Source organism: Rhincodon typus, chromosome 11 (genome assembly GCF_021869965.1).
Source record: "Rhincodon typus isolate 14 chromosome 11, sRhiTyp1.1, whole genome shotgun sequence".
Classification (NCBI taxonomy): domain Eukaryota; kingdom Metazoa; phylum Chordata; class Chondrichthyes; order Orectolobiformes; family Rhincodontidae; genus Rhincodon; species Rhincodon typus.
In genome coordinates this window covers 33322243-33338039 of record NC_063342.1, presented here as the reverse complement: position 1 = coordinate 33338039, position 15797 = coordinate 33322243, and the positions used below count along the sequence as shown (strand labels likewise).

Sequence of the window (15797 nt, the reverse complement as noted above, 5' to 3'; positions counted from 1 at the left end):
CTTCAGACCCTTCTTCTTTTCTGAAGAAGGGTCTAGGCCTGAAACATCAGCCTTCCTGTTCCTCTGATGCTGCTTGGCTGCTGTGTTCATCCAGCTCTACACCTTGTTATATTGAATATTTTATTGCTATTTAGCTGGCTGAGAGTGAGGTTTTGTTGAGGTCTCTGATCTGCCTCAGCAGTGCCCATTAGGCCTGTTGGGCAGCTGAAGCATCATACTTACTGGCCCTGTGATTGAGCCAGCATCATCAAGTGCCTTCTCACTGTCTTAATTTGCATGGTGTGCCAGGCAGCTCTTAAAATAATTTAAAATCACACCTAATTGAGGATTGAGACTCACAATAAATTTGACTGAATAGATTTACCTTGCTGAAAGGTTAGAAGGACCGTTGCAATGTTATCTCCAAATCAATTATGACGATAGGTCATAGGTAGACAGAATAGTGAAGAAGGCATTTGGTATACTTGCCTTTATTTGTCAGTGCATTGAGTGTAGGAGTTGGGAGGTCATGTTGCGGCTGTACAAGACATTGGTTAGGCCACTTTTGGAATACTGTATTCAGTTCTGGTCTTCCAGCTATAGGAAGGATGTTGTGAAACTTGAAAGTGTTCAGAAAAGGTTTACAAGGACTTTGCCAGTGTTGGAGGGTTTGAGCTATAGGGAGAGGCTGAATAGGCTGGGGCTGTTTTCCGTAGAGTGTCAGAGGCTGAGGGGTGACCTTTATAGAGGTTCATAAATCATGAAGGGCATGAATAGGGTGAATAGGCATGGTCTTTTCCCCAGGATGGGGGATGTCCAAAACTAGAGGGTTTAGGTTTAAGGTGAGAGGAGAAAGATTTAAAAGGGACCTAAGGGGCAACTTTTTCGTGCAAAGGGTGGTGCGTGTAAGGAATGAGCTGCCAGAGGAAGTAGTGGAGGTTGATAAAATTACAATATTTAAATGGCATTCCCGATGGGTTTGTGAATAGGTAGGGTTTAGAGGGATATGGGTCAAATGCTGGCAAATAGGACTAGATTAATTTAGGGTATCTGGTCAGCATGGATGTATGGGACCGAAGGATTTGTTTCCATGCTGTACAGCTCTCTGACTCTATATTAACCCATTTTAGCACAGCAATCTATAAACATTAAATAAAAAGAATCAGAAAACAGAAAAGGCAGAAACCTACAGGAACTTTCCATTTCCTTTTCCTCATAATGTAATGCTGATTAAATTATTTGATAGGTACATATGTTTTGTCAAATAATTAACAGAGAAACATGGAATCACTGGTTTAATCAGATGTGCAGTTTCCTTTCTCTGCTGGTCTTTCCCCTTGGCAACTGCACGACCTTTCAGAAGATCTGGAACTGAACTGCATTCCACTTGAAATGTAACTCTATTTGCATTCTATTTGTTTAATACAAAGCTCCACTAACCAGGTAATATCTGCTTTCTCTTTGGGCAGATATGTAGCTTATAGTTATCACAATCGATTTTGAACATTTGCAAATAATCCATTCTTCCCATTAAACTTGCTCAAGTTTTCTTTTTAATTGCATGGACTGTTAATTGATTTCTCTTTCAAGATAATTTTTTGAAGGACTTTATTTACTTAGGGTTACCCATTTTATGGTTTCTTATGATTCACAATTTGCTTTGAGTAATGAAACTATATACTTGGGTAATGCAAAGTACAATTACATTAGGTAAAAAAAGATACAATTATTAATTACTCAACTCTTGAGATCCCTTGAGACTATTAATGTCTATTGGGGCTCAAGTTATTATTTTGGAAAACCGTAGTAATAGCCAGTAGTAGAGATGATGAGGGGCCAGGAAGAGCAGGTATTCACTCACATAAAAATAGAAGAGAGGAAAATGTGTTGGGGAGAAACTAGGGAAAGATTCAAATTCAAGCCAGGAGCAACAAAAAACTTTGGATAACTTCAGCCTAGTAGACTAGGGGAAGGGAGGGAAGTGGTAGTGAATGGCAACAGTTGTTTACAGTACCTATTCAAGTCTGCATCTGCTGGACTTAAGCAAGTGGAAATGAGGGTTGTACAGGTTTAATGGTCAAGTTGAGAGAAAATAACAGTTTTAAAGGGATCAAGGACAGTGAAGATGAAGGTTAAGACCTGATTCAGCAGATCAGCTGCAGGAATATTGTGATGAACAGACGGACAAGGGCTAAATATTTGGGATTTTAGAAATTTTAAGTGTACTGGGAATCATTGACTCATCCAAACTATCCCTCAGCTTCATGAACAGCTTTTTTGCTGTTAAGTATAATTTTCATGGCTTAAACTCAGCCTCCTTACCAAGCCACATCTGGTGACCTTTTCCTAGTGCTATTTATTGACTTAACTAGGCTTTCTTTCTCCCCTCTTCCATCATTCTTCTCAATTGTCTCTTCATACTGTTTCTCTCTTTTCATCTTTCTTCCTTTCTCCCTCATCCCTTCCCACACCTTATTGCGTCTTATCCTCTCCATTCTTTTCTCTCATTATCCTCTCAAATTATTTTCCTTTATTGTATACGTGTAATATTTTAATGGGTTTTTAAAATATTTTATGTTATAACTTATGTTTCTGTTAATCCAGGATTACCTGCTGCCATCTCCCTTTCCAGAGTAAATGGTTGTATGTGGGCACAGAGCGAGGAAATACGTACGTTGTGAATATTGAGTCTTTTGTCCTATCGGGATATGTCATCATGTGGAATAAAGCAATAGAACTGTAAGTATCATCCTTGACTAAGTAACAATCATTATTGTGGAAGGAAAGTCACATCAATGTGCACCAGTACTCCCTGCTTTCTTTCTTCCCCATTGATCATAGAGGCTAGCAGGTTGTGGACAAGAGGATCCCCTCAACATCAAGTAAATGTTTATTGTTAGGAATATGAACACACTCCAACAAAAGTCATTCAGGAATAAGTTTTCTGGTAAAGCAGACCATTGGACTCTTAAACAAAACTATGGCTTTTAATGTAGTTTTGGTTACACCTTTCAGTACAGTGTTGCGTGAATCTCATGAGTCCTGACTATTCCTAGTTAGCAACACAAAGCAAATTTTTCATCAGTTGGAGGAAGGAGACTGGAGTAGGAGCAACAGGATTGAGACGAGGAAGCAACATGTCCAGACAAAGGAAGGACCAGCAATGTTTCCACCGAATAGAGCTCTTAATGCAGCAGAAGAGGTTCTGCTAAAGAATCCCTTTCCCTAACATTATTCAGGCCTTCTGTCACCAATGCACAGTATCTGTAAACATCTCATCCAGTCCTTAAATCCAGCATTGAAATCTTATCAATTTGTACAACTTCATGGGTGACAGGCCCTTGCATCATTAAGAATATCAAGACCAACAGCAATCCAAGAAGAGTTTACTACTCCACCAAAATTCATTTGTTTTAATTGGCAAACACGTGTCTTGAATAGCAAGAAATAAGCAAGACAACATTGTGCAAAGCACTAATGAATATCTTCAATGCCATTAACTTTTTTATCTACTCCTACGAGGTGTATCCCCAGGTAGTTGCAGCTTGGGAGATGAAAAGCTGAAGCACTTCCAGCAGTATACTTTCCTCCTTTGCTGGCGGACAGTCTATTACAATTACGCCCCTTATCTAATAAGTGGGTTGTCTTTGACTTTGCTATTCTAGCATGGCATATTTGCACTTCACCATCCATGTGGCCCAACTAGACCCTGGAAGGGGAAGTTCAGATTTCTGGGAATAAAACTGGCTCTCAGAAGGGGGTCTCTGGAGAGAGCACCAAGTAGCTTCTCAGTGATGGAGTTACAGAATTGCTTCTGCATAGCAGTGGGTTTGAACTACCTCACTTGTTGGAGTATGTGGTGAGTTGCTCTTTGATTTTGTAAGAATAATAGTTCCTTTCAAATAACAGCAGGAATGTATGGTTAGGAAAGGTATTTGAAGTGGGAATAATTTACTGAAACTTAAGAAACAATCAATTTTTAGTTCAATGCAACAGTCCACTTCAAATTATCTGCTGGTGTATGTGGTTCTAGTTACTACTTGCTACTTTCTAGAATGTTATGATGGGCAGATTTTTTAAAAACAGGAAAGGATAATAGTATTTAGAAGTACAGTTTTGGGATGGTGGAGAAATGAACAGGAGTTGCCATCCTTAAATTTTTCCTTCTATGTTGACTCTGTCAGAGCTGCTCCCTTGATCCCTTCACTATCCTTACTCCCTCTGTTTAATGAAAGTTAAGGCCATCTGAGCACTTCTGTGTCCCCTTCCACCAATATCCCTCTTCCCCATCCTAAACACTTTTCCTTCTGTGCTTAACCATGAAGAAAACTCTACAACCCAGTCACTTACGACTGCACTTTCAAATTTTCAGTGGCTGTACCTTTTGATCTTCTATACACCATGAATCTTTCTGCAGCTGCATCTGTTCAGTCACACCTTGACTTCCATTAAACCCATTGTCAGGCATACCTTAGTTGGTAGCATTCCTGCTTCTGACTCCCAAGATTCCAAGATCAAGTCCTGCAATCTTTAACACAAAACTCAAGGCTGAGACTGCAGTGCAGTCTGAAGCAATGCTACACTGTGACAGCTGTCATTTTTGGATGAGACGTTAAACTGAGCCCCTTCTATCTGTTCAGATTAATGTAAAAGATCCCACACCATTCTTTTGAACAAAAGCAGCAGATTTCTCCCTGGTATCCCGGCATTATTTATCACTCAACCAATATCACTTGCTGTGGTAGGAGCACAACAAAAGTTCACCAGACTAATCCTTGAGATGGCGGAGTTGTCTTTTGAGACGAGATTTAGGAAACTGGACCTGTGTTCACTGGAGTTTCAAAGGATGAGATGTCAGCTCATTAAACTTCCAAAACTCTTAAATACAGTGACAAGATGGATATAGATAGGATGTTACCCCTAGCTGAGTGAGCCTAAAACTAGGGGACAGAATCTCACCATAAGGGGTAGACCAATTAAGACGGCGATAAGGTGGAATTTCTTCACTCCAAAGGTGCTGAATCTTTGGAATTCTTTACCTAAGAGGGCTGAGGAAATTAAATCATTAAGAATATTCAGGGAAGAAATAGATAGATTTCTGGAGACCAATGGCATCAAGGGACATGGAGATAATTGGATGGTGGAGAAGGCTGAATGGGCTGAATAGCTCACTCCTGTTCCTATCGCAAAAACATATTACCTAATAACTATCACATTGCTGTTTGTATGAATTTGCTTTATGAAAATTGGCTGCTGTTTCTCCTACATTACAACAGCGACCACACTTAAATACAATGTAATTATCTAGCTATAAGGTACTTTCATGTGAACATTCTCAGGGATAGCAGCAAGCTGTGGCTCCATAGTGGCACTGTACTCCCTGAGGTGGCACCTCAGCAGTTTTAATAATCTGCTGAAGCAAAGATTGGTGGACTGCTGTGAGAGCCTGCATCTCCTATGAGATCTTCATCCATCCTGGCAGTAATCTGAGTCTACATACCAGCAGTCAAGGATCTTCAATGGCAGCACAGAGATCAGGAGGTTTCTCCCTGTGTCAGAGTAAGAGCTGAGACACCAACTAGTGACACTGAATTATAAAATGGTCAGAAGTACAGGCATGAACGTGTCCACCACTACTACAGTGAAAAGAATTTCTGTACCACAGTGGAGTTGGACTCCTTCATACTTCTAGCCAGACACTGTGGGCCTGCCAAGACACCAAACATCTGAGTGTACATTGTTATCAGTGATTTCCTATAGTCAGTATCAATAGAACGACTGTTAGACCTTTCTCTGTGGGGAGTTAAACACAAGCTGACCTATCTCCTTGTCCTGGTCACAACCAGCTGATGCCCAGTGATTCATCAGATGAAGATTCCAACTACACTAGCCTCTAAAGTGTACACAGTGCCAGTATTTGTGTTGGTTGCAGCAAGTGTAAGGTAGCATGATGGAGTTTCCTCCCAGAGATCTCTTCCCCTCACTCTTTTGCCAGAGGTCCAGTGACTGAGCTGATGATATTTCTTTCACTCTAAAAGCACAGAAGTACAGGAAATAGTTGGGAAGAAAACTGGAGATCCACAATCACTCCATCTGCAGTTTCAATTTCAAGGCAATTTTCAGGATGAAGGTGAGGAATCAGAGCAGAGTATGTGAAAAACATCAACTTCCTGAATGGCCTCGTCAACACTGGATGTCACTGACTCTGTGGAATATAAACTTATATAGCATCTCCTCGTGAAAATGGGTGGTTGCTGTTCCTCCACAAAACCTTTGGAAGAGAGAGGGATAAAAGTCAGTGATCATGTCAATGTGTTTGAGTGATATGTCTGCCATGGCTAAATAAATAGATTTGCAGACGCTTGTTATGTTGTATGTCATATATTGGTGTAAGTTGTGAGTAGAGTTGTTTATTGAGTATAGAGTTGCATGATTAAATGATACTCGTGTTGAGATGTGGCATAACAATGTTAAGAGTACGTTCTAAGTCTAAGGGAGTTCTTTTGGGTGAATTTGAGGGTGTGATGCTTAAACAGTGTAAGATGTGGGGTGTGGGTGATGGGTAATGTGGTTTGCCAACTAATTCACTTACCATGGCCACCTGATTGAAGTCATTAAATATTTTCTATCACTTCTGCTATGTTCTATGGGCATTAGCCCTCCAGGCAATATGTTTCTAAGGCTTGAGGAGACTCAGTCTTAGAGTTTCATAGACACCAGTGACAACATGGCCTCCTTTCTTTAACTCCACATCTCTTGTGAATCATGTCAATAAAAACAGGAGCCATTTCCTCACCTCTTTCTTCCCAATGTGTCAGCATGGACAACGTAAGCTGAATGACCTTTCTATGCTGCACACGTTCTATGACTTTCTGGTGTGCCATCCTTCTCCTTTCTCAGTTCTGCTTTCCAGTAGCTTGCAGCTCACTGCTGCAACTCCTCTTTATTATGGGTTTCACCTTCAAAAAAGAGAAACTGCTTAGAGCATATGGTTTGTTCACAATGGCACTCAGCTCCGTGAGTTTCACAGATGACTTTGGCAGTGCAGCAGAATCCAGGGAAGTCACATACGGTCTCTCTCCAATCCAGAAAATGAAGTGGCCACTTGCATACATAAAGCCGGTCTCATGGCCAGGTCACAAATTGCACTCCCTACCCTGTTGCCAAAGGTTGGAGCAAAATAATTTCTAGTCTAAATAGTCTGAAAAAGGATTTATACGGGTTAAGTAAGCAACAATAAGGTGGTAGAATGAGTGTGATGTGGTGTTCTTCTCTTCAATAAGAACAGTGTAAAACAATTTTTTAAGTGATGAGAAATTAATAAATGCTAGCATTCAGAAGATTTGGCAGCCTTTATACAAGGTGCACAAAAAATTCACATGCAAGCAATTAGGAAGACAAATTGAATTATTGCAAAAATGTTAGACTATAAGAGTAAGAAAGCCTTGTACCAATTATATAGAGCATTGGTGAGATCACACATGGAGCACAGTGTATGGTTTTGGATTCCATACCAAAGGAAGGATATACTTCCTTGGGGTGTATGTTGAAGGTTCAATAAATTAATTACCCAGTAATAGGGTTTGAGAAGACATTGAGCAGAATAAGCCCTATACTCTCTGGATCTTAATAAGAGATTTTCATTGAAGCATTAAGAATTCTGATCAGGCTTGGCAGAGTAGATGCTGAGAGGCTATTTCCATGTCTAGAGTTTCTAGGGCACAGGGTTAAGTTTCAGCTATTTAAGTCTGAGGAGAGGATAAATTTTCTCATTTTAAGATATATAAAGTTTGGAAATTCTCTAATCTGAAGAGATACAGATATGCAGTAATTGTATATAATCAAGGCTGAAATCGACAGTATTGTGGTCTCTATAGGAATCTATGGATATGGGGTAAAGCAGGCAAGTGAAGTTATGGCTAACTATGTCTTTATTGAATGGTGGAGCAGACTCAGGGCCCATGTCTGCTTCTGTTGTTTCACATTCTTTTGAGAATGTAAAGAACTTTTTTCTCTATTAAGATAATTTGTGAGATCATTAAGAGAACATTCTTGCAAACTAACAGTATAGATCGAAGTTTTGAATATTTAACATTTTGTTTTGGAACAGTAGCCTACTACATAATATTTCAGGGAGTCCTACTTTACCAAATTGGTCTCACAATTTAACATTTCCACTTACGTGCATACTTTCATTCGAGTAATGTATGGTTTTCAGTATATTATGTAGTGCATCCCAAACTCTTTCCAACAGTCACCCCATTTTAAGGCTTGAGAATTGTTGCAACTCCTCAGTAAAAACTAAGGGGTGTGGGAGACTTAGGAGAGCAGCAGAGTGAGAGACAGAAGACCTTTGAAAGTGAGAAAAAAGTGGGTCAAGCTTCTCAGTAGCCATTGCTGCAACTGACTCGCAACGCAAAAATTTTACCTCATGATCCCCTACTTTTTGGAATACCCTGATATAATAACTGTTTATATAATAATATTGTGAGAATAAACATTAAATGTAGTGTGCACTGAGTATTATATATGGAAATTGCTGAAGACTAACCATCATTTGAATCCTTTCATATCTTAACGTTTATAAATAAAAATGCATATAGTCAGAATACGATCAACAATATTATTCTCCAAACAGCTACAATGTTCCTTCTAAGCTGCATGGCCATGCAACCTCTCAGAGGTTCTCTGCAGGCCAATCTGCATGCCTACTCATTGACTTTTGAATCCAGAAGTCGCTGCCGTGCATGAATCTTAGTGGCAGGGAAAATTACAGGGAATGTGATCAACTTTCATAGTACCTCCAAAAATAAAGCATATTTACTCAGTTAATCTTCTGAGTACAACTTCAGCTGCATTAGAGAAAATATGATAAATGTTTAATGACTGGTTATGGAGTTAGTTATAATTTATGAAGAATTTAAAATCTTACTAAATTATTTTTTAATGTTAAAAAATATAATTACTAAAAATGTCAACATAACTTGAGGAAATTATCAAATTGAAGCACCACACTGTAAAACTTTTTCAGTCAGGCTTCTGGCTATTCCTTGAATAATTCCAGGGCTTTTAATCCATTACCTTATTCACATGTATCTTTTGTTATCTATTTGTGTGAAGCAGAATTTCTTGAGATCTGGCTATGGTCTGATCTCATGTTAAGGTGAAGTACCATTTCGAATTTACCTGCACTAAAGTAGTTACTATTTGTAATACAGTATGAGATCATGCTCCACTGCCTCCTTTAAATGTGCAAAAATACCAATTTCTTTTAGACTTCCTTCGCACCCATTTCTCAGACATCCCATTTGATGGAGTGTTTCATTTTTTTATTGAAGTTTTTTTGAGGTATTCATACAGGAAACCTGTAACATAGACATATATGCTAGTACTTACACAGCTTCTTTTGTGCCATTTCTCCTGTATGGAATCTTATACTGTATGATGCTTTTCTTATTGACAATTCCTTTGAAACGTTTATGAAGTTCCAGCAATGTACCAAGGTTGACCATAGCTGGCATTTTACATGGCAGTGGTGAAAATGGAGGCTGTTAATTGGATACAGAAAGTCTTCCACCCCAAGAGCTGCTTGCCAATCAAATGCCCAGCAGCCCTCTAATGTCAGTAGCTTCACCTGGAGCAGTGGCCAATGCAGAGATAATAAGCAGTCTCTCTAAGGAATTATGGAGCCCACTACCAAGGTACATCCGGAGTTTCAATAAGGCCAGGTTGGCAGGTCCCTGTAACGGGGCAGGGGTCAGGTTTGGGGGGGTAATAGATGGGATTGTGGAGAACTGGCAGTATACTAGCATTGTTGGGAGGAGACCATTTAAGGACCTCAGTTATTCCAAGGGCAGGCAAGGTCCCTTGATAGCTCTGCTACCACTGGTAAAGTACCTGGCATGTGCAAGTGCAAAGGAAAGTTGCATACAATTTTGTGGAGACATCAGAAGATGTGTCAGGTGGCAAAGGACGCATCTTGTAAGTTTTGTGTGTAAGTCTCTACATATATTTCCATCTGAAATTCTGGTGTATCACTGAGTGTAATTTCATTATGAAATATTCAAGCACAAAGGTGGGAATTGCAGAAAGTTTTGGGTTGACTTTGCAATTGTCAGTGTATTGCAGGTAGCCCTAATCTTGGTCAAAAAATATTGACACAAAGACACAACATGCTAAAGTGGATTGTTAGTGTGAGATACTAATGATTGGCATGTGCAGAGAAATATTTAGAAGTTATGAAATAGAAACAGGCTGTATAACTCAAGCATTCTGTGCTGGCATTCACCCTCAACATGAGTAAATGGTTTTAATCACAATTACTCACTCTGTTCTTTCAACCATTTTCCTTCATCTACCTATCTGATCTAATCTTGAATATTGGCATTTGTTGCCTCACCATGAATTCCCAATGCAGAGAAGCTTCTCATAGAAACAAAAAATACCCCATTCTAGGAACAACCACTTCCCCAACACGACTGAGTAACAGAGGGAGGAAAGACAGATGATATGGGCCCAAAAGAAATCAATCGAAGACCAGAAAAAAAAACAAAGAAACAATGTGTATATTTCTACTGCAGGCGAGATGCGTGTGCAAGTGGATTTGAAGACAATTCAGGTTACATAATCAAAGATTATGAAGGTCCTGTGCTGCATGTAAACTCATACACAGGGGAAATAATATTAGAACTTCTAAAGTTAAAGTCTACAATCCTTAATTCAACTTAAAGCATCAACAAACCAAAGCCCAGCTTCGGAAACAGTTGCATCGAGGAAGTAGAATCCAGGAACTGATTAAAAAACAGTTAACAATGGATACTGGAAGCTAGCCAGTGGAAAATACAGTGCTAAAAATAAGTGGAGAGGCTATATTTGGTCTGGAGAGCTTTATATGAGGATTCAGCATAAACTCTTAATTGCCTCAGTATACGAAGTGCATAGCCACAGATTTAGTACACCAGAGGAATGAGGAACTCAGAGAATGAAGCCAAAGAGCCAGGTGACAATGAAAGTAAATTCATGGGATCATTTGCAGGTGAAGGAGATGGCCCATAGAACAACTGTGTGGTGGTGAAGAATAGAAAGAATAGGATGGAAATTGCAGTTGGAATTTGAGGAGCTGGTACAACACAGTTTGCTAAAGGGTAGAGATGCAAACAAAACATTTAGCAGTGATTGGCGCTGAATACAGAGCAGGACGGAAAGAGATGATTAAGGAATTGATCAAGACTGGCTGAGCAAAGTGACAAAATCTCAGTAGAGGAGCTGAAAGTTGAATGTAGGAACAAGACAGATACTGCAGATGCTAGAGTCACAGTCAACACAGTGTGTAGCTGGAGGCACACAGCAGGTCAGGCAGTATCAGAGGAGTCAACTTTCCTACTCCTCTGCTGCCTGACCTGCTGTGTTCCTCCAGCTCCACACTTTTGACCAATAACCATGGGGATCTTTAACTTTCATATAGACAGGACTTGATCCATTAGGAACGTCATTATGAAGTCTTCACAAAGCCAATCTTGCAAGGCCAGTTGTACTAGGAAGGATATAGATCTCACGTGGATGATTTCAGAATGCCAAAAACAGTACTGTATGGTGAACAATGCTCTGGTAAGCAAGACTGAGGTGCACCTCCAAAACATTTTAAAGACTAGTTGACATTGATCAACAGGCGTGGGAGGAAGAGGCCACCAATACAGACAGCTGGTGTACAACATCAAGGAAGGCAATCTAAAAGTTGAAAGCAGATGCAAGACTGCTGCAGGAAGGTGCAGATGACAAAAGGAGTCTGTTTAAACCAGATTCCTTCCACACCAGAAGTTCCTGTGGTAATTTCCTGGCAGCTATGTGGCATGAATATTGCTTGCTACTTATAAATCAAAGCCAGAATGTTGTCCAAGTCCTAGTGCAAATGGTCATGGACTGTTGAACACTGTGCAATTAGGCATGTTTTCTCTAGATTTTAGAAGGTTAGGGAGTGATCTGATCAAAATGTTCAAGGTATTAACAAGAAAAGACAGGGTAGATAAAGATTTCCATCAAACTATTTCCACTGGTTGGGGATTCTAAAACTAGAATGAATAGTCTAAAAAATTAGGACCATACCATTCAGGAGAGATGTTAGGTGGTGGATTCCCATATATAATATGGCTGAGCTAGACAGACTTTTAATCAGTAAGAGAATCAAGGATTAGAGGAAATGTTAGGTCAGTGGAGTTGAGCATTATCAGATCAGGAAGGATCTCATTTAATGGCTGGGCTGAATGGCCTACTTCTGTTCCTATGTTTTATGGTCTAACTTAGTAGTTCAGTCTCAACTGGATTATTACACCCAGTTCTGGGTACCTCACCATAGAAAGGATGTAACGGCACTAGAGAGAGTGCAGAAGTGGTTTATGAGAATTTTTCCAGGGTTTAGGAATTGCAATTATGAAGATAGATTTGAGAACGTTGGACCGTTCTTCTTGGATAAGAGAAGGCTGAAAGGAGATCTGATTGAAATATTCAAAATCATGAGAAGTCTTTTTTTTTCATGGGAAATAATAGGTGGTGGTTTCCCATGTATTTACAGCCCTTATCCTTTAAGATAGTAGTAGTTGTGGATTTGGAAGATGCTGTCAAAGATCCTTCTTGAACTTCTGCAGTGTATCTTGTAAATGGTACACACTGCTGTCACTGTATACCGGTGGTAGAGGGAGTGAACTTTTGTGGATTTGGTGCTAATCAAGCGGGATATTTTGTGTTGGATAGTGTCAAACTTTTTGATTACTGTTGGGGCTGAATGAGTGCAGCTTCAACAAAGTGGGAGTGGTGGACAGGCTTTGTGGAGTCAGAAGGTAAGTTACTGCAGAATTTCTAGCCTCTGACCTGCTCTTGTAGCTTCAGTACTTAACTGTTTCTGTGCTGTATGACTCTATGGCTAAGATAGCAAACTGTAGATGCTGGAGTCAGAGATAACAAAGTGTGGAGCTGGAGGAACACAGCAAGCCAGGCAGCATCAGAGGAACAGGAAAGCTGATGTTTCGGGTCGGGACCCTTCTTTAGAAATGGAGAGGGGGTGGAAAACTCAGAAATAAATAGAGAGATGAGGGGTGGGGCTGGCGAAGGTAGGTGGGATGGTGATAGGTGACTGCATGTAGGCAGTGGTCAGGATTGGTCTGTGAGGTGAGAGTGGCGGATATTGACCAATCCCGACCTCAGCTTTCCTCTGATGCTGCCTGGCCTGCTCTGTTCCTCCAGCTCCACACTTTGACTCCATGGCTAGTCCAGTTTCTGGCCAATGACAGCCCTTAGATGGTGACAGTGAGGGATTCAGGATCATTGTCTGGCACTTTTGTGGTGCAAATAATGCTTTCTACTTGTCAGCCGAAGCCTAGATATTGTCCAAGTCTTACTGCATTTGGACATGGACTGCTCTAATCTGGACAGAAAAAATAGAGAGAAAATGTTCCCACTTGTGAATGATGTATGTGTACTTGGCCTTTAAGAGATTTCACCTTTAAACACTTCATGTGCTATGTATATACAACATTGCCAACTTACCTGATAGTTTGCTTTGCATTTGGAAGCTGCAGGCACAGAATTAAGTCAGTTATTGTAATTACTGCATCATAAGTTGTAATACAATTTTCTTTAAATAAACGAACGCACAAAGTTAATCAATCCTTGACAAACAAAGGGTTATTAGACCATTTTCATTAACGTGACATCGTGAGCAGAGGTAGTAAACATTGTGCTGATGAAGCCTATTTTGTTTGAACAGTCACAAACAAGCAAATCTACAGGAGAAACACATAGTCAACAGTCTAAAATTGTTCTTGATGTCTTTGTTCATCATAGCGTTGCAGGTAAGCAGACATATCCCAAACAAAACCAAGCCGTCAGGAGGTCAATGGCATATTATCAGAATCTTTAACAGTGTTTAGAGTTATGGTTTTTAGAATCAGGTATTTCTATTGCAGAAAAATAAGCCATGAAACTTTGCTTAACAATTGAGTACAATGGGTCTGAACAGGCTTAATACGTTAGGATTAATGGCCAACAACCTAAAAGATCTCCAAAACATGTGGACCATATTAGAAGACTAGTTCAGAGTTAGATTGAACTTTTATATTTGCTGACTAAAATTCATGTCACTTAGACAGAAGTCTACAGACTCCACAGACAACTTTGTGAGTGGATACAGAGAAAAGTGCACATTATGTGATTTTTCAGATGTGGCATTAGCAAAGTAAATGTTGAGTTGGTGATTGTATCCCTCTCCAACTTCTCAGAAACTTCCCTGGAAGATTTTATAGGCAAACTGAAGACTTATAGCATCACATGGCTCCTGGAAGGCGGACTTAATAATGAAATTACTATTTTTTACTCCTAATACTTGGTCCCATTGTTGCTGGAGCTTCCCTTCTTCCAATACCTACAACAGACGTTAGCTGACAGCTATGAAATGAGAAGGGGTATCCCTGGCTGACTTGCCTCTCCTTGCTTTTATTCTGTCAAGAGCACTTCATCTTTTTCATTTTCACAATCTCTATGCAGAGAATTTGTTGCATTCTAAGCTGAATTTGTTGCACCACATGTTTCAACTAATGTTTTCTCTTAATCATTTCAGTTTAGGAAATAATTTATTTGTAGAAGGGTCTACGACATACAATGAGTAATTGTAGCTCTTGCAAGCCACATGCTGCTACTGGTCTATTACATTTTTGAAAGCAAGTTTTATTTTTCAATATTTTTTGTTATGAAAATTATATATTTTCTTGCAGGTCTACAAAAACTCATCCCGGCCCTGTTGTTCATTTAAGTGACAGTCCAAGGGACGAGGGGAAAGTAAGTAAGAAAGAAAAATAGCTTTTTTTTAAATTTTTTTTCTGTTGTTCAGGAACTTCAGCTGAGTTATTTGGGCTTTTGAATCCCAAGTAAAAAAGTTACAGTACGTAAACAAAACGTATTAATGATAGCTGAGATAGTAGGAACTGCAGATGCTGGTGAATCCGAGACAACAAGGTGCAGGGCTGGATGAACACAGCAGGCCAAGCAGCATCATAGGAGCAGAGAGGCTGACGTTTCGGGCCTAGACCCTTCATCAGAAAAGGGGGAGAGGAAAGGGGGTTCTGAAATAAATAGGGAGAGAGGGGGAGCCGGATAGAAGAGGGATAGAGGAGAGGATAGGTGGAGAGGAAACAAACAGGTCGAAGAGGCGGGGATGGGGCCAGTAAAGGTGAGTGTAGGTGGGGAGTTAGGGAGGGGATAGGTCAGTCCAGGGAGGACGGACAGGTCAAGGGGCCGGGATGAGGCTAGTCGGTAGGAGATGGAGGTGCGGCTTGAGGTTTGAGGAGGGGATAGATGGGAGGAAGAACAGGTTAGGGAGGCAGGGACAAGCTGGACTGGTTTTGGGATGCGGTAGGGGGAGGGGAGATTTTGAAACTTGTGAAATCCACATTGATACCATTGGGCTGCAGGGTTCCCAAGCGGAATATGAGTTGCTGTTCCTGCAACCTTCGGGTGGCATCGTTGTGGCACTGCAGGAGGCCCAGGATGGACATGAGGAATGGGAGGGGGAGTTGAAATGGTTCGCGACTGGGAGGTGCAGTTGTTTATTGCGAACCGAGCGTAGGTGTTCTGCAAAGCGGTCCCCGAGCCTCCGCTTGGTTTCCCCGATGTAGAGGAAGCCACACCGGGTACAGCGGATGCAGTATACCACATTGGCAGATGTGCAGGTGAACATCTGCTTGATGTGGAAAGTCTTCTTGGGGCCTGGGATGGGGGTGAGGGAGGAGGTATGGGGGCAGGTGTAGCACTTCCTGCGGTTGCAGGGAAAA

At 40.5% G+C, this 15797-nt stretch overlaps 1 protein-coding gene across 2 annotated transcripts in view; it reads left to right on the top strand.

Moving 5' to 3' along the window:
* Positions 1-15797, top strand: part of LOC109930469 (syntaxin binding protein 5L) — a 438683-nt gene that overhangs the window by 160377 nt on the left and 262509 nt on the right. For both annotated transcript variants that reach the window (XM_048602948.1, XM_048602947.1), the window contains exons 5-6: positions 2584-2718; positions 14742-14805. In XM_048602948.1, the coding sequence (XP_048458905.1) occupies positions 2584-2718; positions 14742-14805 (199 nt within the window). The remainder of the gene's footprint in view (positions 1-2583; positions 2719-14741; positions 14806-15797) is intronic.